General features: G+C 43.9%; 1 protein-coding gene across 1 annotated transcript in view; it reads left to right on the top strand.

The window, feature by feature from the left end:
- The window catches only part of LOC146063836 (armadillo repeat-containing protein 1-like), a 49,172-nt gene that overhangs the window by 12,200 nt on the left and 15,740 nt on the right, over positions 1 to 21,232 (top strand). The window contains exons 2-4 of the mRNA XM_083176637.1: positions 4,205 to 4,366; positions 5,031 to 5,122; positions 17,077 to 17,257. Coding sequence (XP_083032763.1) covers positions 4,205 to 4,366; positions 5,031 to 5,122; positions 17,077 to 17,257 — 435 coding nt within the window. The remainder of the gene's footprint in view (positions 1 to 4,204; positions 4,367 to 5,030; positions 5,123 to 17,076; positions 17,258 to 21,232) is intronic.

Below are 21,232 nucleotides of genomic sequence, written 5' to 3'. Positions count from 1 at the left end.
GACAAACCAGTGCTCTATACACACTATATACATTGGTGGCAACAGTGGGCATGCATAGGAGAGCATTGGGAGTGCAAACATACCAGGTTGTTGTTGTGGGAGCTGAGACAAGAAGGAGAGTCCAACTGCTGCGCCAGCGCTGTTTGCTATGTGGAAAAACATGGCGCCGGGGGAGTGTTTAGGAAATGCCACTCAAATAGGCTGGATCAAACGACGGACGCACCGACGGGACGGACGACGGAGGCGGCAAAAAACACTCACTATCTGCATACGATTGACGGTCGGTCGGCCTGGGATTGACGGATCCTACCTGCAGCACGTAGGACCAAAGATGCGACCAAACGAGCGGCGTGAACGCGCATTGGATCGGAATCGGATCAAATAAATGTCAAAAACACACGATAGTACATACAATCTGCATACAACCGGTCGGAATTGGATCTAAATTGACAGAATCGGGCCCTAGTCGTCCTGGTGTGTACCCAGCATAAGAAGCTGGCCGAATAAGATGCCAACTTCAACCTCGTCTCCTTCAGGGAGAAAATGCTCTGTTCCTGGACTTCCCTGGTAATGTATGATTGCCATCACCTGTGGTGAAACACCTTTCTTATCAATTACCTAGCTCCTCCCAGGTGATGGCAATCATACATTACCATGGAAGTCCAGGAACAGAGCATTTTCTCCCTGAAGGAGAGGGTCAGGTAGGAAACCCTGACCTATGTAAAGGTGCCCATATACGGATTGGATTGAATTGTACATGATCACTATTTCCCTTTAAAATGTAAAATCCAGAACACTCCTAATAATGCATACACGCAGAACCATTGTGTAAAGATGGGTCGTTTAAGGACTGCAAACCATATATTACATCATTGCCACCTCGTTCATCATGCCTACACACTAAATGAGGTGGACAAATCACACACACCGGGTCGTTCATCTTTGCACCTGCAGAAGGGTTCGTCAGGATCGATGAAGGACTGGCGGGCTCCCACATTGGATTGTGATCATGCCTACATAAAAAGAAGGATTGGTCGTTCCAATCGGTTGGAACGGCCATATTGTCGCACCCGGGATTTAGACACAAGTCAGATCTGGGAGCGACAACGATATTTAGCCCCCACAGAGACCTGGCAATAAGCTGTGTTGCTGATGTCAGAAAGGGGGCGTGGTGGTGCATCATCAGTGGTAAGGAGGAGGCAGCAGCGCTTGGAGCTGATGCTGCCTCCTCCCTATAGTGTGAACGGGACCCGGGTTGCCCGACTCAGAACCTGTTTACACTGCCCATTAACCCGAGTCCGACCTAGGTTTTTTTTTATTTCAAATGGCCCTTTCATACAGCACAGAGACCCGGGTTGACCTGGCAACAACCCAGGTTATTTTGTGCAGTGTGAAAGGGGTATAAGAACCATAAGCTATGTGTTAAGAGTGTTACACAGGTAAAAAACTATAATTAGAAAAAGTGCTAGATAGAGAAATAATTAGGTGCTATAAAAACAGTGCCAGATAAAGTATTACAATGTGATGCCCCTAACCATGTTGATGTTTATAAAGTCAGCAAGCATCTGCTCGGCAACCACAAACTGTCGACTGCTTCACAATGTCGACATTTTCAGGGGCATCACTGGGATCCGTGATGCAATTACAAGTTTATTATCATCTGCAAAAACACAGCTCTCAACAGAACAAATTGCAGTTGCGTAATATGGGGCTAGGAGTGGATAGAGGTGACAGACTGGTGGTGTGGGTGTGTTGGGGGGGGAGGGGGCATGTGGGTGTGTTAGGGGGTAGAATGTGGCAGGCTTGCACTGTGGGTGTGTGATGAGACCACATTTTTCCAGGGACACTTTAAATTCCCAGTCTGCCCATGACACCAGGACATTGCAGTGGAATTAGCCTGCAGACCAAACTACAGGAAAATACACAAGGATGGATGCAACTGTGTCCAATTCAGAATCTGTCCCTATGAGGCGGGATCTTGCCCCTTCAATAGGCTACAACCCCACCTCCATGAGGGCTGCTTCTAGAAATTTCCTGGGCTGATTTTTTTTTTTTATCTCAATCTGCACCAGCTTTCTGCTTCTGCTTCTAATATTGATATTACTAGAGCAAGTGAAACAGGAAAAGTGGTGATCATAACATCACTATGCTTCTTGCCAAGGGGAGTCCTTTTTAAGTTATAATGGAAGGAAGAACCTTGGCCATTACCAATCTACAAAAATAGAAATTTATCCCACACTGAACTTTTGTTGCAGTGATGGTGACATTTACTAAAAACAGCATATTATCCATAAATGGTGAATAACCAAGCTCATTGGAGGTGCTCCTAGGAACTCAATATCCATACTCTAATGCCTCTTTCACACAGAAAACCAAATTATCGGGTGAAGCAGTTCTACCCGGTAATTTGCCGTTCGACATGGGTCCTCTTTCTGTGTGAAAGGATGAACCTTGGTTGTAAATTACAGTAATTTGCTGTGCAGTGTGAGGCTGCTCCCGGCAAAATGACCTGCCCCTCTAAATGCTGTGTAATTGCCGAGTCGTATGTCTAGAAACAGGAAATAAATTGTTATATAGCGCTATGGTGTCCCCAATACGTTACTGGGTTGAAATTCCAGGAGTATTACTCCAATAACAAAGAGTCCTCCAAGCATCAATTTCTTAACCATGAAATGACAAAGGAGATACAGATAGTGCATAACTTTAAAAACAAGGGATTTTAATAAAGATGTGCACTTACAATAAATACGATGGAATAAGCATGTAAACAATAGCCTGGGGTATAGCAGCAGGTAGATGGATTGTCCCAAGGGGAAGGCAGTCCAGTTCCAGATACTGGTGGAGCCGTCCAAAAGGTCCCAAATCTAAAGTACCACTAAAGGTCCATACACACTGGGCGGCTTTCCCACTGCCTGGCGCCGACGGAGGGGGAAGACGGCGTTGCAGAGCTATAACCAGCAGATGAGTGGCTTTCCCAGCTATGATGCGCAGTAGTTCTCATCGCCAGGGCATACACACTGGGCGGCTGTTTTGAGCGGCTTTCAGCTCGAAGTCGCCCAGTGTGTATGGGCCTTAAGGCAAACATGCCAAATGCATTTCGGATCAAATGATCCTTCTTCAGTCGTATGTCTGAAAGGGGTATAAACAGGTGATTAATAAGATTCAATCAGAAAAGATAGTTCCTTTTGTAGACCACTCTTTAGATAGATAGATGGATAGATAGATAGATATCTATCGTAACTTTTTTTTATTAAAGGGTTTTCAAGGCCATAATATAACAAATGTAACAATCTGTAGGCATTGATACATCACTGTTGCTGCCATATTCTTAGTATATTTCAATGTACTATATTTGGTGTTTGACCTCAGCAAGTTATATATGAACACCACTGTACTGGAGATGATATATTTACATTTGTCTTCCTGTGTTTAGCCACAAGTATTCTATGAAATGTATCCATATTCTATACTCTTATATGTCGTACACACGGTGAGATTTCCACTATTTTTCTCTTCGGCTTTGCTTATAGAAGCAAAATCAAATCGAAATTGAATGCACATCGAATGCTGTTAGCAGCATTTGATGCAAATTCAATCCCGACACGCATCCATGTTTAGTGGAAATCGAAAAGAAAAAGTCTTGCCAGGCAAGACTATATAGTAGAAATTTAATCGAACAGTATATTGAATTTGAATCCCACATCTAACCATGTGTACGCACCATTAAGCTGTGGACATACTGTGCGTTTCTGGCTCTTAGCTTATTTTGACTATCCAATTTTGGCTAACTGCACTAGTGTACTTTAGATTTAGACTATCTTGCAATTTGGCTCTAGGCCCAGTACATTTCTACAGTTGAGAGAACTGTGGTGTCTGGAATCCTATACAACAAGTTCCTAAGAACCATCTCCAAATTCTTTGCTTATCTCATGTCTGCTGTCGTTTATCTAAACTGCAGATATGTCCAAACTGTGACCCTCCAGATGTTGTGAAACTACACATCCCAGCATGCCTTGCCACCATTTTAGCATTCCCTAATAGCAAAACAGTGGCAAGGCATGATGGGACTTGTAGTCTCACAACATCTGGAGGGCCATAGTTTGGACATGCATGACTGTGTGAAGTAATGATATTTAGAAATCTTCTATAAAAATGCCCACGTATGTGTATCTCAGTAACTGTCCCCCTGCACTTGTCTGACTAGATATTCTTCAAAATGGACGCCGTGTCAGTTGTCACCCACCTGAAGAATCTGGCTTCTGATCCACAGAATAGAACAAGTATCGTGAGGGACAAAAGCTGTCTTGGAGGTCTAATTCTCTTTCTCAGCCATCAGGACACCTCTGTGGTACAGTCTGCTCTGCAGGTGAGGATTTGAAGATGGAAATACAGAGCTATTACTATGTACACCTTTTAAGCTGTGATTAGCATGCCTATTTAGATAGAATTTCCCACAAATCACTATTTATGGGCACAAAAGAGCAATTTAGTTGTTTTCAGGTGTCCATTAATTATTGTTTGTAAAGCCCACACAGACCAGGTTTCCCATCTATAATCAATTTAAAGTACTTGTTAGTGCAACTAAACTACAGTTTTTACACACTTCAGCATACCAACTTGGTTACAATGTGCAGCCTCATGCTGTTTAAATGGCTCATTACTCCAAATTAATTTACCTGCTAATTTATAGTCAACTTCATGAATATCAAATAAATTAACACCTGATAATTTTTTTTAAATAGTACTTTTCCTATCTATCTATCATCGGGCAGATGTATTAAGCCTTAACGAGACAAATGCAAGGGTGATAAAGAAAGGTAAACGTCCAGCCAATCACCTGCTAACTGCCATGTCACAGGCTGTGTTGGAAAAAAGTCAGCTAGGAGCTGATTGGCTGGACATTTACCTCTCTTTATCGCCCCTGCATTTATCTCTTTATCATCTGCCCATATATCTTATATACTGTATGCTTGTGTAAAACAGTACATGCTATAAAAAGATGGAATCTGTTTTTTGCTTCCCTCGAACAGACCATTCGCTATTTGTGTGAAAATCCTAATAATTGTGAAATAATGAAAAATGAACTTGGTATGATGACGAGTTTGGAAAACATAAGGAATAGGTAAATTAAAATTGCTATGTATTCTTTTTTTTTTTTTTTTCTTCCATATGCCATGAATGTGTTTTAGAAGCATCTATACTTTGAGAACGTTGTTTCCTACTGGACAGAAAAATAGTAGTCAGCCATATTTGTCTGAAACAAGTAAAATTTTGCAACTCAAAAGCATCTACATAGAAAAGGGGGCTCTAGACTGCACAACATGACTGTAATGAGAGGTGCTAGGAGGTGACCAGGACTGGTCCTGATGAAGCTCTGTTTGCGAAGTGTACACTGACCTAACCCTCTTGTGTTATTCCCTCTTCCCCTCCCCACTTATACTGCATTTTGATTGTGTCCAGTTTAATTTTTAGACCGAGTGAACGCCAGTCTCCACTGGGCTCACTAATTGTCTCAGGCTGCAGCGTGAGACGTCTGCGCTGCAGCTTGCTGTTTTACAGAGCTGGTGTTAAGTCGGACTGCCGCTCACCATAGTCTCTGTTTACTTTTGCCGCTACCTTGTATTTATTAGGAGCAGGCTATAAGACGGACAGCGTTGTACTTGACACGCTGCCGCCTGCCTTGCTCGCTGTGTATGAGCTTCCTCCTTACCTTCTAGAGCGGGCAATAACTCGGACGGCGCTGTATTTGACACGCCACCGCATGCCTTAGCTCTTGAAGGGTTAACCACCAGTGTATCATCTCTATACCCCCGGCTAACACGGGGTGCCAGTCCTCATTGGCTACCACAGGCTGGGGAGATCTGCAGTCCCAATTGTATGGTGATTGCTCAGACACTGGTGTTCTTTTTGGAGGGGCCTCTGTAACTCCCTAATTAATACCACACTATCTGGGATTAATTGTTATATTGGTTACACCGTTTCCAAGCCATAGTGCTTAAGGTGGCATTTACAGATTTCTGGACACAACTCCAATCTGACAGGGCACATATATATATTTTTTTTTAATCTTCTTTATTTTTTTTTTTTATTTTTTTTGACGTATGACAAAAAAAAAAAAATAACATATACAAAAAACAAAGATCAACATAGACCTTAACACTTCTTCATATTGATATTTACAGTTGACAATTACAAACTAGACATATTAAAAGCATCCATACATCCTTCTCCTTAGTCATTTTCTTATTGTTTCTCATGGTTAATGTGAACGGTACCCTTTTAGGTTCTGTAAGATATTCAACCATTTTTTTTATTTATTTTAATTCCCATCAGTCATCTATCCCCACCAAATTCATCCTACCCGGCTTTTAATAGCCTAATTACCTTAGCCTTCTCAGTTTACTTTATTTAGTGCATTGTAAATACATAGGCGCTTCTGGCTTCCTGTGATACATGTAAAGTCTATCTATCATTATTTTCAACCGACTTAATTTACTTTATTTACAAACATACATACCCCCTTTTACAATCTATTAAGACTTAAGGTCTATCTATTGTGTTGTTCTTCCTATATTCTTTGTGCAGCCTGTCGGCATTTCTCACTGCAACCATCGATTCCTTTTAATACACTTATCTATATTTAACTCATTAGTGTAGTGCTATTTCCTATATATTACATTTACCATTTACCAATAGTGCTTATAACTTTACTCTATCGTGTGGTACTGAGAATAATACCATTCCCCCCATATTTCATAAAATTTAATTCCTTGCCTTCTTAAAATAAACATGTGTTTTTCGTGCTTCATAGTGCAATTAACCTCGTTTATCCACTCTTTAATGCCAGGCCCTTTCTGTGCCATCCATGAGCGGGCAATTATAAGTTTGGCTATTGCGCACAAGTTGGTCGCTAACTGTCTCTGAGCTGATGACATCTGGTTTTCTGGCCATATCCCTAGTATAAGACCTAAGGGGTGTAGACACTGAGCCGGGACTCCAAGATTTTTAAGGGCCCCCCCGACTCCATCCCAAAAGTCCTTCACCTGCCCACAGTTCCAGAGAAGGTGCCAGAAATTGCACGGTTGATCACTATTCCCCTCCCTACATTTGGGACATCGACCGTTTTTATTTTGGGAAAATTTACATATTCTTTCGGGAGTCAGATATATCCGATGGGTGATATTAAATTGTACTTGTTGGATCCTACTTGAGTTCGTGGCAGTACTCTGAGCCGCCTGCGCCCTTTTCCATTGTTCTAAAGTTAGATCTGGAATATCAATAGACCATTTTAAAAGTAGCCCCTCCATTTCCTCACACTGGGTCCTATCCATTATAAATCTATAACATTTGGATACCACCTTTCCTGTGCCCAATTTACTTAGGAATTTTTTAATCGGGGATTCATAAATCTGTTGGACTTTATCTCTGTTATATTGTGTGAGCGCACTTCTCATTTGTAGAAATCTGTAAAACATACTCTGCGGAAGATTAAATTCCTCCCGCAGTTGAGCAAAGGATTTAATAAGGTTACCCTCATATATTTGTCCAATGGAGTTTATATTATACTGCTTCCAAATTTTTGAGCCTTGATGTAAGCTAAGTTGTTTCAACGGGTCCAGTGAAAATATGTGGGTTTCGGGATCAACCCCATCATATTCCGTTTCCTTATTTATCCATTTCCAGATTTTCCTAGCCTGTTTTATGATAGGGGGAACCCCTCTACCATTTCCCACCATTAATATTGCCTGTATTGGGGTCAGTCCTGGGGCTGCCCCCCTTATAAACTCCTTCAGTTCTACCGAAGCCTCGTCCATCCTAGTCCAAGCACGCAGATGAGCGAGTTGTGCTGCATAATAGTAGATTTTAAAATTGGGCAGTGCCATCCCTCCTCTTTTCCGCTCTCTAGTTAGTATATCTAGTTTGACTCGAGGGTTTTTATTTTTCCAGATAAATGAGGAGATGACGCTGTTTATCTGATTGAATACCTTATTAGGAATAAAAACGGGAGAGTGCTGAAGTGCATACAGAAATTTCGGCAATACTGACATTTTTACCAGGTTGACCCTTCCAAGCATATTCAATGGGAGTTTGGCCCAGTTTTTACATTTAATTTTTAACCATACTATTAAAGGGTCTATATTATCTACCACAAACTCATTGGGATCTTTAGAGATCATAACCCCCAAGTATTTGAACCTATCCACCATAGATAGACCTTCATAATTATCACATTCATATTCACTGCTCCCATCTCTTCGGGCTATAAGCAAGTGTGATTTGTTACAATTCACCACCAGTCCGGAATATCGCCCAAACTCCTCAATGCAATTCACAGCTAGTGGTAAATCCCTTTCATACTCTGACAGGGCACATATAGTAAAGCATGTTGTACTCCCACAATACTAGTACTCACTGCCTGTCAGCACGGTTCTAATTAAAAAATAAACACCATTTGCAAACTCTTAAAGGGGACCACAGGGGAATTGGGCCACACTGAGTGAGGATAAATTTGCTTATCCTTTTTAATACACTGTCCGTGTTTTATGTTTCACTGTTTTGTCTATATTTCGCCTCTTTGTCTTTTAATATAAATTTTATGCTATTTTTCTCATGAGGTGCACCACACAGAAAGACATTTCCTTTTCTCCTTTTTACTTGAACCTCGATCCATGTCCAGTGGTAGCACACCCTCTTCCTAAATATAAAGGAATAATTCTACTTCCATGAGGGTCCTGTAAGGATAAATGTGTAGCCCCTCGACCTGGTGGCCCCTTAGGTACCCGTGAGAATGTATCTTTAAACTACACACCAAACACACGGTGGCGAGTTAAGAAAACACTCTGTTTAATATCACAAGAACAGCTAGTTAAAAGCAGAATACATGGGAGTATACAAAATGTACGTGTTACTTTGTTATTGGCTCGTTGTCACAGTTGCTGGGCAGATTAAACAGGGGGGGGCATACAAAATATCATACACAAAGAAATGAGTAACAAGGGGGGGTTTCGATTATACAGGAGTTTATGCATGAACACACTGCATAGCAATTCCAAGAGGGGGAGGGTTGGGAGTAGAAGCTCAGTGTCGAAGTGATAAGGCACACAGGCTTATTATCTGTGACCTTGCAAGTAGCGATGGAAAAACAGTCTAACCATAATGAGAACAGTCTACGTGCAAATTCTTATATGCTACATGGGTTCCAAATTTTAACCCTTCAATCCCCTCTTAGAATCATGAATTTAGATGATATGATTCTTTTTACTAAACTCCTTATTTCTGTGCTTAGCAAGATATTGCTTGTAGCCTTCAGGGGAATTTGCGTGTGCAGGGGCAATGGATTCATACATAAGGGCATTTTCAATACCTTTGGTAGCAAGTTCTCTACAACATGGTATAATACAAAAAACATAATACAAATAATAGTAAGAATGATCAATATATATGTGAAGATACAGGTTCTTCAATCACTCAGACACCGAGCAGATGAAACCAAAATATGGTTTATTTTTATCACAGCACACAAAAGTAGATGAAGACAGGAAAAAGATTCAAATGGTAGCATAAAAACATCCGGGTAGCAAAGTCCTTGTAGCATCACAGTCCAAATAACGAACTATCACTTATTCCACACAGCAGTGACAGCAGAAACCTGTGCGAATCCACACAGCACCAGACGCTCCACACCAGAGCTTACGTAGGATGCCCCCCCCAGGCAAACGATGCGCTCACAAGGTCCAGTGGCAGAGTATGACCTCTTTAACCCGGATTGTGACTAACATTCTGAGCTGGCAGTTGTACAAGTCATTTTAAAAACTTCCAATTTCCCACGGGGCTTAAACTGCCAGGGGGCCGGTACTTGGTTCGGATTGGTGGACCCAAGAGTCAGACACATCCCCCCAGGTAATATCCAGCTGGCCATCTGCTGCAGCCCCCCTGCTGGGTCGGTTCCAGTAAAGGTGCCCACACACTAGAACGATTTTTGGGCCGATTGGCCGATTTTCGATAAATCGGCCGATATATCGGCCGATATTTACCGATAATCGGTCGAAAATCGGTCGAAAATCGGCCGATGCTCGCTCACGTGGATCTTTTGCTAAATCTTCTGATCTTACGTGCTGCACAAAAGATCAGAAGATTTAACAAAAGATCCATAGGAACGCACACGGGATCTTAAGAAAAATCTTTGGTAAAGATGTGGGCTTGCCTGAAATCTTTTGTCCAGATCGGACAAAAGATTTGAAGGCTAATTTATGCGCACATCTTATGATCACAGATCTTTCTAGTGTGTGGGCACCTTAAGTCTGGAAGTGGCCAGGATATGCAGATGCAGTGTCAACACAAGATACAAAACACAGTCTGATTACATTATGTGGTGGTCACCCCCTGTGGACAACCTTCCTGTTGATAGCAGGGGCATTTGATCACCCCCTGTGGTGCCCGGTTCCACAAAGTCTGCTAGAGCCCAGAGGTTTACAAAGAATTTACAAAGAATTGTAAACCCCCCTGTGGAGATGGTTCCTCTGCTATCTCTTTCCTGTAAATAGCAGCACAATAAGCAGGGTTATTGGTATCAATGGTATAATGCTTACATGAATAAAGTTCTGGGAAATACAGACATTACATTTCTGGTGGGATTATACAGCCTAATAATATATGATCTGGAACTACACACACATATAGGGGGAATATAGACATAAAGAGGGTACAGACGGACTAAAATAGTACATTAATTACTACACCTAATAAAATATCATAATTACAGTCTTACGGTCAGTTTGCTAACCTCACAATATAGATGGCTAATTGAACAAGGGCCTGCTTCCAGTTTTCAAACCATCCAAACCATTGGCTCCATGGGTTATCGATGCCTGAATTCTTCTTCAATTCTATTGATAAATCCTCCAGTTTTTTGTATCAGCACACCCGCCATGGTTTTACATTTTGTCCCTTGCATATAAATGAAATGGTTGTACATAGTTTGGGAGGGTCAATGCTGGACTTTTCATCAACATACATTTAAGGCTTTCATATGCATTTAACATTTCTTGTGACCATTGTATCTGTTTAGGTTTGTCATTGAGTGTGGCTTGTCTCAAAATGTTATCATAGTAGGAACAGTCAGAAATCCACTGTCTGCAATAATAGTGTTTGGGCGGACCAGACCCAGTACAGACTGTATGCGTTGTGGGCTGACTTTCCTTTCCCCTTTTGTCAGGACAAAACCTAAATAATCAACATTCTTTTTGCACCATTGCATTGCTTTTTGACACTTTGTGCCCACATTCACAGAGCCAGTTTAACAGTGATATACCATCCTCTCGGCATGCCTCCTTTGTTGAACTACAGATAAGCAGATCATCTGCATACTGTAGCAGGACTGAACCATAGGGGGGGTGCCAGAGGGTTGTGGCTTGGAGCACGATGCTGTACACAACAGGGGAGTCGATATACTCCTGTGGCAGTCTGCATCATGTTAACTGCTGGCCTCAAAAGAAAATGCAAATAACAGTTGTGTCTGGGTGTCCACAGGTATGCTAAAAAATGTATTTTTCAAATTGGTTACTGAGAAGTAGGCGGCATCTACAGGGATAGCTGAGATGAGTGAGTGTACATCAGGTACAATGGGTGCAATGGGAACAATTAATTGGTTTATTGCTCTGAGGTCCTGTTGACCATATCTGAGGATTTACAGTGTCTAATTCTGTGTTTGGGTCAGAACTGTCAGTCATGAGCAAGTGTGGTGATGAAACATTAATTCCTTTTCCTGCTTCTGATTGTGATTTCTAGCACAGAGAGAAGATCTCTGCCTAGCAAATTGATTGGGCAGTCAGGTATTACAGTAAATTCATGTTTTCCTATGTCATGGCCCTTTAAGGTCTGTCCCTGCCAGTCAATCTGAAATCTGGGGTTGTCTCTAGGTCTGGGTTGGCTGGGCTGCATGGGGTTACTGACCTGTCGGGGTTTGTTTGAAGGGAACGGACAGTCTCTAGCCTAATGGCTATCCGTTTCACAGTTATAGCAGCTTGTCTGCCTGTTGGGTGGGGGTCCCGCAGGAGCCCTCTGAGGTAGCCTGTCTCTAGGAGGACGGAATGGTTTATTCTGTTCTCCTAGGATTGTTTTGATTTTGGAAGCGTGTGAACGGGGTATGTGATGGTGTGATAGTGTTTCTTTTAACTTCAAAACAACCTGCTGCTTCCTTTTCATACAAATGTTTTTTTAAAATCCTTCACTGAGAGGTCCAAGTTGAAACACTCTGCTTCACAGCGAGGATATATATATATCGGCAGCAGATTATTAATGAAAGTAGAAACAAGTAAATTATCATTATGCAGAAGCGGCAGACCTGCTTCCTCGGTCCAGTACTTCTTGAATCTCTTCCAGAAATTTGTCACTGTTTCTGACACTTTCTGTTTACACTTACAGCTATGGGGAGAGATGAGCGTGCTTTAAACACTTCATTCATATGTGCAGCAAGTTGATCCCACATAGCATCTATGCCTTCTTGGGTAAAGCTGCGTCCTTTGCATGCTTTCTTTAAATATGTTATGCATCCTATTGGTGTTATCATTGGTTTGGGACGATTTTTAATTATCCTATCCACCCCGCTAAATTGTCTACCCAAGGGTTAATAAAATAGTAATTTGTGGGGGAGACACGGGCAACATATTCTTTACATGTCTCTCCTGGTAAAAGCGGGGAATATTCTGTTTCTTTACTCTAATGTGATCCCATAATATAACAGTATGTCAGTCAATATGGTCACAATAATATCTGTCACAAGTCAAGTCGCAATTGTACTTAAAATCACTTTAAACAAAATAATATTCAGTAGCCAAATCACTTTGCAAATCTACTTAGAATCGCTCTTAAACAGCAATAACACTCAGTGGCGTACACTTACCACCCGTTCACTGAGTATCCTTAATACCAAATATACAGCACAATTGTATATAAGACAGACAGAACACTTCAGCGTACGTGCACTTACCACCCGTCTACTGAGTGTTTAAACAAATACACAGTTGCAACATTAACAGACAAACCTGTACATACATAAATTTAGGCGATCAGATCGAGGAGGCTTTCTCTGTGAACCCCTGGTTCAATTGCGGTATCCCGGATACCTGTTTCGTAATCTCAAGTCCCGGACTTGAATTACCTTTACGTGGACCCCAGGTCCTTTTTTTATGACGTGGACCCCCGGTCCTTGTATCCCTGATACATTTTATGGCGTCATAAATTTCCTTACATACAATTACGTAATATTAAGTCCCGGACTTAAATATTACCTTGTCACGTGTTCCCGGAACACGGAGTGAGTTCAGATTCTCAAATTCAGCAGGTGGCCGCAATCCCGTGGAGGGGACGGCCGGCTGAATCCCAGACGAAGCCCTCAAATTGTAAGGATAAATGTGTAGCCCCTCGACCTGGTGGCCCCTTAGGTACCCGTGAGAATGTATCTTAAAACTACACACCAAACACACGGTGGCGAGTTAAGAAAACACTCTGTTTAATATCACAAGAACAGCTAGTTAAAAGCAGAATACATGGGAGTATACAAAATGTACGTGTTACTTTGTTATTGGCTTGTTTAACAGTTGCTGGGCAGATTAAACAGGGGGGGCATACAAAATATCATACACAAAGAAATGAGTAACAAGGGGGGGGGTTTCGATTATACAGGAGTTTATGCATGAACACACTGCATAGCAATTCCAAGAGGGGGAGGGTTGGGAGTAGAAGCTCAGTGTCGAAGTGATAAGGCACACAGGCTTATTATCTGTGACCTTGCAAGTAGCGATGGAAAAATAGTCTAACCATAATGAGAACAGTCTACGTGCAAATTCTTATATGCTACATGGGTTCCAAATTTTAACCCTTCAGGTCCTGTCTGAAATACATTTGTAAATAAACCTGTGCGACTGACCGTCCTTTCCCCCTGTCCCCCAATAAACTTACTTGAGAGAGCTGCTACCCTGCTAGGGTCCCCTGTTAGGTGGGACCCAGTATAGAAATGGGAAGAAAAAATGGGGTTTCGGGGTGCGCTTAACCTTTTCTGATTGAACAGAATCATTCAGATATAGTAAAACAATTTAATGTAAAACTGCTCAAAGGGCATAGCAGTGTACAACAAAGGTTTGATTTGATACAATTACAGTGAATCACTGATAAATAATATCTTTTTTGACGAATGATGTACAGTCACAACAGGTATTTCAATAAGCCCATAAGCCCAACACGTTTCATCATTTGCATGACTTTATCAGGGGCACGATGCGACAGTTGGACAAGATGATCACACAATCATAAAATGAGAAAAAATTCTCCAAGGCGGTAAATGGTAAAGCGAAGGTGATTCTCAGGTAATATTAGTACAAACGACCAGAAATCCTTGAAGTGGGAGGCTTAGATTCCCTTTCAATGATAAGTGGGGACAGATATTAAGATTTCAGCAGGTTCACCATTTACTAATATTAACTGAGAATCACCTTCGCTTTACCATTTACCGCCTTGGAGAATTTTGTCTCATTTTATGATTGTGTGATCATCTTGTCCAACTGTTGCATTGTGCCCCTGATGAAGTCATGCAAATGATGAAACGCGCATGCATTCCATTGCACACGAGTTTCAAATGGCCACCAATTTGTTGGTTTCAACAGGAACACTTTGTAGGGAAGCCCATGCACTTGGGTATTTTGGGGGCGGGCAACTGCTCATAAACGTCAATCAAAAAGAAGAACCTAGCGATTATGGTGTAAAGAGCGCAAAAACTGGACAGTGGAACAATGGGCGGCGAGTGTTACGGAGTGACTAATCACGATTTCCACTTTTCAGGACTTGTTTGGGTTTAACAATTGGCATAAGAGGGTCAGATACAAGAATGTATACAGTACCTACAATAAAGCATGGAGAAGGTGGTGTTATGCTGTGGCACTGTTTGCTGGCTTGGCATGGGTCCACTAGTTGTATTGCATGGCCACATTAACTCTGAGAAGTATAAATGTGTTCTCACTAAGTTTGTGCTCCTTACATTGTGACAATTCTACAGAAATAAATAATATACAGGTTGATTATCCCTTTTCAAAAATGCTCGGGACTAGAAGAATTTTGGATAACGCATTATTCCGTATTTCGGAATATTTTAATCTTTCAATAATGTATTTTGAAGTATCATGCATTTGTTGTACAAATACATCAAACACATGAAATACACACAAATATATTTTATTTGTTCAAAAAACAAGGTTTCAAAACATGAAACAAAGTTTGTGTACTATCTCAGATACTGAATTTGAATGCCAAGCAATCATTTTCTTGCACATATATAGTTTGTTACAGATCATGTCTCCAGTAAGTTTTTAGCAAAATAAATTATTTTTTTCACTTTCTGGAATGTATGGTTTTCAGAATAATTCGGATAACTGATATTCGGATAAACATGTGCTGGCATTAGTGCAAAATACTGACATCAATAAAATCTTGATCTATTTGCTCTCAATATCCATCACTTTTGTTTACATAGTATAGATCAGTGGTTCCTAAACTTTTTTGAATCACGGCACCCAAGAGCATCAAAATATTTTCAAGGCACCCCTAGGCCAAATGCTTCTGGATTTGCTTCTGTTTGTCCACATATATTATGATTGGCAGCCACAAGCACTGGTTTTGCCTGGTACATTGACAATAAGTAATATGAATTGATCTTGGTCCACCTACCCAAGGCACCCCTGCAAGTGTCCCACCCAGGGTGCCTAGGCACACAGTTTAGGAAACATTGGTCAAGATAGATATTGTTGTTAGAAGGGGAGAAGGGGCATTGGCACAGAATAGTACTAATTCACATTACACCGCACCGTAGTGTCCATTATTCAAATTATACTGCACAGCAGAGCATTGTATTCATGTCAAACCTGACCGCACGGTAGTGTCTATTAATCACATCACATTACATCAGACAGAGCAGATCCTAATCATTTCATCACAGTAAAGACCCATCCTTCTCATAATTTTTTCCCATCAACCCTCCACATGTATGCGCACACATAATCACTGTAGGTATATAGTTTAGACGGATTCGGTATGAAATCCCGACAGGGTCAAAATCCCGACATCTAGAATGTACAGGTGAAACGGTCAACGTGACTTTGGGTCGACAGGTGGCGAGGTCGACATGGGTTTTTTTCACTGTTTTTTTTTACCCGAATGTCGACATGGACACAGTTGGAAGTGAACTGCAGCCCCTCACATCGCTCGCTTCGCTCACCATGCTTCGGCCATGGTGCCTTGCTGCGCTCGCCACATTATTGTACCTACCTAGTGGATGGTAGGGCGTGAAAAAAAACCATGTCGACCTCGTCACCTGTCGACCCAAAGTCATGTTGACTGTTTCACCTGTACATTGTATATGTCGGGATTTTGACTGCATCACGTTTAGACATGTTGTATATAGTAATAATGTTCCAGAACAGACACCATGGGCCAAAGGTAATAGGGTGTAGGAATCAGAAAGTGAGAGATTTTTACCATGTAATTGATCGATTAAAAAAAATGGGAAATCTCTTGCGTTCTGATTCTCACACCCAAATACATTTGGCCCTCATATATCAGTCTGTCCCCTTAAAATATACAATAGTAATAGAATCTATTTAGAAATTAATGCAATGCTTCGTGTGAATCACATTACCAACAGGTACCTCAGAAATGAATGCATGTGACCAAGAAAGTCCTGAGTTGGACTCCTGCTGCTGCTTACTATGCTCTAACACCACAGCTCCTGCGGGAATAGACTGGGAGAGACATCTCTCACAATTCCAATAGACACTGCTTTAAAGAGGGGGACACATGTGCAGGCAGCAACAGCACTGGCTGCTGTAGTGGGCCCATGGCAGAGAAGGCACGCCGGGCACACCGCTACTATTATACATTTGCAGATGTCTATAAACCGCAGCTGGTGGCAGTGCATTCAAGGGGGATCGTGGGTCAATGGGGCTAATGTGCCCACAGGGCATATGTGTCGAGTGCCCAAGCACTGTTATCACCACCCTACTATGCTTACTACCTCTTTCTTCCTTCCAGATGTGATACAAGTAACCATATCAAGTACCTTTCCCAGACCATTTATGTATTGCTAAGTCCATCTACTCCATTCTATACACCAGAAACAAAGAGAAGAACAAATAAACCACAGTTCTTCATTTCAAGCTCCAACAAAATAGCAAAGACTATAATGCTACATGTCCACGGACTAGATAATCTGGTAAGAATTTTTCTTATATATTAAAATAGGAATGGGGTGTAACATACTAACTTTGACAAAAGGTCAACACACACAAAAATCAACATGTTTATGGTTGACTCATGAACAAGTCAACGAGTCTTTCACAATATTTTCTCTTTCCTCCACTAGGTGACACTGGAGAGTTACAGTGGGGAATAGAAGGCGACCACAGGGAGCTTGGGCACTTTAGAATAAATTAATAGTGACTAACTCCTCCCCTTCTACTTCCTCTCCTAGGCAGTCTTAGCATGTGCCCTACGGGAGCTGGGTGCATTCATTGCTCACACCTGGGCTTTTTTATTTTTAAATTGTTTTTAATGATCTGCAATCAGCAGGAGGACAGGCAGGTAGCCCCCTGTCCCTACCTGCCTGCGACGAGGGCGCTGTCGGCGGGTCCAGTCGCAGCTGCACGCAGCTCGCCTCCGGTACCTGGCTGCAGGATCCACAGATCCTGAGGTCCCGTCGCCGCTGCACGCAGCGCGCCTCGAGGACCAGTCAGCATGCCGCACCCGACAGCCAAGGTAGGGGTAAGTATAACGCTGATCCCCTGTTAGCAGGGGATTCAGCGAGAAAAGATCGCGGCAGCGCACTTTTAAATACAGCGCCATTAGCGAGGAGCGGAGCATAGGTGCGCGCCACGCTGGGCACTTCCACTTCCTCCTTCTTCATAGGTGCGGCAGCCATTGAAGCAGCAGCGTGATCCGCGGCTCCCTCGAGACGTCTGAAGAGTGCAGGTGATGCTGGTACAGCGAGACATAGGAAGTCAGGGCGGCTTGGACTGTGTCCAAAAAGGTCCCTTTAGCAAGATATATTTATATACAGTGCGCGTCTCTGGCTTGTGGCAGACTTTGCTTTTCGTATACCTCCTCTCCTGTCCGGTGCTTAACCTCTCTCTCTCTCTCCCCTCTCTGTGGATGATTGATGAGTGTATGATGGCTGGTGGGGCTCCTAAAAAGATTGCTTGCAAGAAGTGCAGCACTAAGTTCACCCCACACGCTGAGGGCGCCATTTTATGTCCCCCATGTGCTGCAGCCCCAGTCCCCCCTCCTTCAGCAGCAGGGCAGGATATTCCTGTATGGGCTTCTCAATTGTCCACAGTGATTTCTCAGCTGGCTTCTGAGTTATCTTCAGCCAGACAAGACAGGGATGCAGCCAGGGATCAACAGGCAGAGTTAACCTCTGCTGTTGAGGGTCTGTCTAAAGCATTACATGCAGACACCCCAGCACCCCCTCCCCCTAGACTGGCTTCTGCTAATAGGATTTTTCCTCAAGTCCCTCTGTTAGATGATACAGATGATGACATGCCAGATCTAGAGGAGGGTGAATTTAATGAGCCTGAGGCTTCAGTGCTACAGAACACTGATGTCCCCTCTCAGGGTTTAGAGGACTTAATACAAGCAGTCCGTTTAACCCTCAATGTCTCTGAAGAGGAGAGGCCTGCTGTGCGCGCCCCTCGGTGTTTGCTAAAAAAGCAAAAACAGTCTGCATGCTTCCCAGCCTCAGAAGAGCTGGATGACCACTTGCAAAAAGCTTGGTTACACCCGGACAAGAAGTTTCAGGTGTCCCAGAGGTTTTTCACTTCCTATCCCTTTCCTAAGGATGCTAGGAAGTCATGTGAGATGCCCCCTGCTGTAGACTCTTCGGTATCACGCTTGTCTAAAAAGACAGTGTTGCCCATACCAGGAGCCTCTACCCTTAAGGATGTATCTGACAGAAGGTTAGAGAGCACCCTGAAGAATATTTATTCGGCCGCGGGTCTCTTGCAAAGGCCAACACAGGTGGGCTGTTGGGTCAATAGGGCCATGGAGGTCTGGGTATCCCAGGTGGCCTCCTCTCTAGACCCAGGGGCAGGTGATATGTTGCTTCTCGTGGAACACATACATGAGGCTGCAGGTTACTTAGTTGAAGCCTCTTCAGATGTTTGTATGCTAGCGGCTCGTGTCTCTGCCCTCTCAGTTTCAGCTCGCCGTACTCTTTGGTTGAGACAGTGGAATGCGGACGCCGACTCCAAGAAGGCGGTGGAAGCATTACCCTTTGCTGGTGAGGCGCTCTTTGGTCCAGAGCTGGACAAGATGATCTCACAGGCTACGGGGGGTAAGTCTCAGTTCCTGCCTACAGCAGCCCCTCCCCCACGCAGGTCCTTCCCAACTACTGGAGGGCAGTCCTTTCGTTCCTTCCGACCCACCCCCAGATTCAGGGGTAGGTCACGTGGAGCGACTACCAGTTCTAGAGGCTTCCGAGGAAGAGGCAGAGGTTCAGCCAGTGCACCCATCTTGGATGCAAAGGTTACCTCAAAGCCCTCGGCATGACTCTCCCAGTCCCTGTCCGGAGCGCAGGGTGGGGGGCCGTCTGCTGTTTTACCAACACGCTTGGTCCATGTCTTGCCAGGACGCATGGGTAAAAGACCTGGTGGCAGTAGGCTACAAGATAGACTTCTTGTTGCCTCCTCCTCTACGTTTTTTTCCCCACAGGTTTGCCAGCTTCTCAGGAGAAAGGCAGGGCTTTGCAGGCTGCCATTCAAAGGCTCAGGGACATGGGGGTGGTTATCCCAGTCCCAGAATCGGAAAAGGCAAAGGGATTCTATTCCAGCCTGTTTCTGGTTCCCAAGCCGGACGGCTCAGTAAGGCCCATCTTGAATCTGAAACCGCTCAATCCGTTTCTGTGGTTCACTCGCTTCAAGATGGAGTCTCTGCAGTCAGTCATTGCAGGCCTGGAGCCTGGGGAGTTTCTAGTATCCATCGATATAAAAGATGCATACCTGCATATCCCCATCTGGCCCCCTCACCAGGCCTACCTGCGGTTTGCCGTTCGGAGCTGTCACCTACAGTTCAGAGCCCTTCCCTTCGGCCTCTCCTCTGCGCCATGGGTATTTACCAAAGTCATGGCTGTCATGATGGAAATACTCAGGGCTCAGGGAGTTACCATTGTCCCTTACTTGGACGAAGGCTCCGTCCAAGGAGATCCTGCTGCACAACATCCGGCTGACACGTGAGACCCTGGAGTCCCATGGCTGGATGCTCAATATCCAGAAGTCGCAACTGACCCCCTCGCAGAGGATTCTGTTCCTGGGGATGACCTTGGATACCGTCCAGAGAAGGGTTTTCCTCCCAATGGACAATATATTGTCCTTGCAGGAATCGGTTCGCCTGGTGCTGCAGCATCGGAAGGTCTCAATCCTCCTCTGCACAAGGCTGCTGGGAAGGATGGTGGCCACGTTCGAGGCGGTGCAGTACGGGCGTTTTCGCCCCTTCCATCTGTGTCTGCTCCGCCAGTGGACAGGTTCGCACCTTTTTCTGCATCAGCGGATCTCTCTTTCCCATCAGGCTCGAGCATCACTGGCGTGGTGGCTCGACTCCAGCAACCTGCAGGAGGGACGGCGGTTCGCCATACACAACTGGACGCTCCTCACCACAGATGCCAGCCTCAGGGGTTGGGGAGCGGTCACGCTCGGTCTCCACTTCCAGGGACTGTGGACCCCGTAGGAAGCACAGATGTCCATCAATGTGCTGGAACTCCGAACGGTGTACTATGCCCTCCTTCAAGCGGAAGTTGTTCTCCGGAACAAGGACATCAAAGTGCAGTCCGACAACGCCACGGCTGTGGCTTACATAAACAAACAGGGAGGCACTCGCAGCGATGAGAGCGGTGAAGAGGATTCTGTGCTGGGTGCAGGAGCACGCAGGGGCCGTGTCTGCCATTTTCATACCAGGCGTGGAAAATTGGGAGGCAGACTACCTCAGCCACGAGACGTCCATCACGGAGAGTGGTGTCTGAACCCCCAGGTCTTCCAGACCTTGACTCGTCGGTGGGGATGTCTGCAGATAGACATGATGGCCTCCAGGCACAACCATCAGTTGCCCCGGTACTGCGCTCGGACAAGAGATCCCCAAGCATTGGCAGTAGACGCTCTCACTGCCCCTTGGACGGATCAGTTCCGCTACATCTTCCCTCCAG

The sequence above is a fragment of the Crinia signifera genome, chromosome 3 (assembly GCF_055691185.1).
Source record: "Crinia signifera chromosome 3, ASM5569118v1, whole genome shotgun sequence".
Lineage (NCBI taxonomy): Eukaryota > Metazoa > Chordata > Amphibia > Anura > Myobatrachidae > Crinia > Crinia signifera.
The sequence above is the reverse complement of the archived record's forward strand: the minus strand, read 5'-3'. Positions and strand labels throughout refer to the sequence as shown.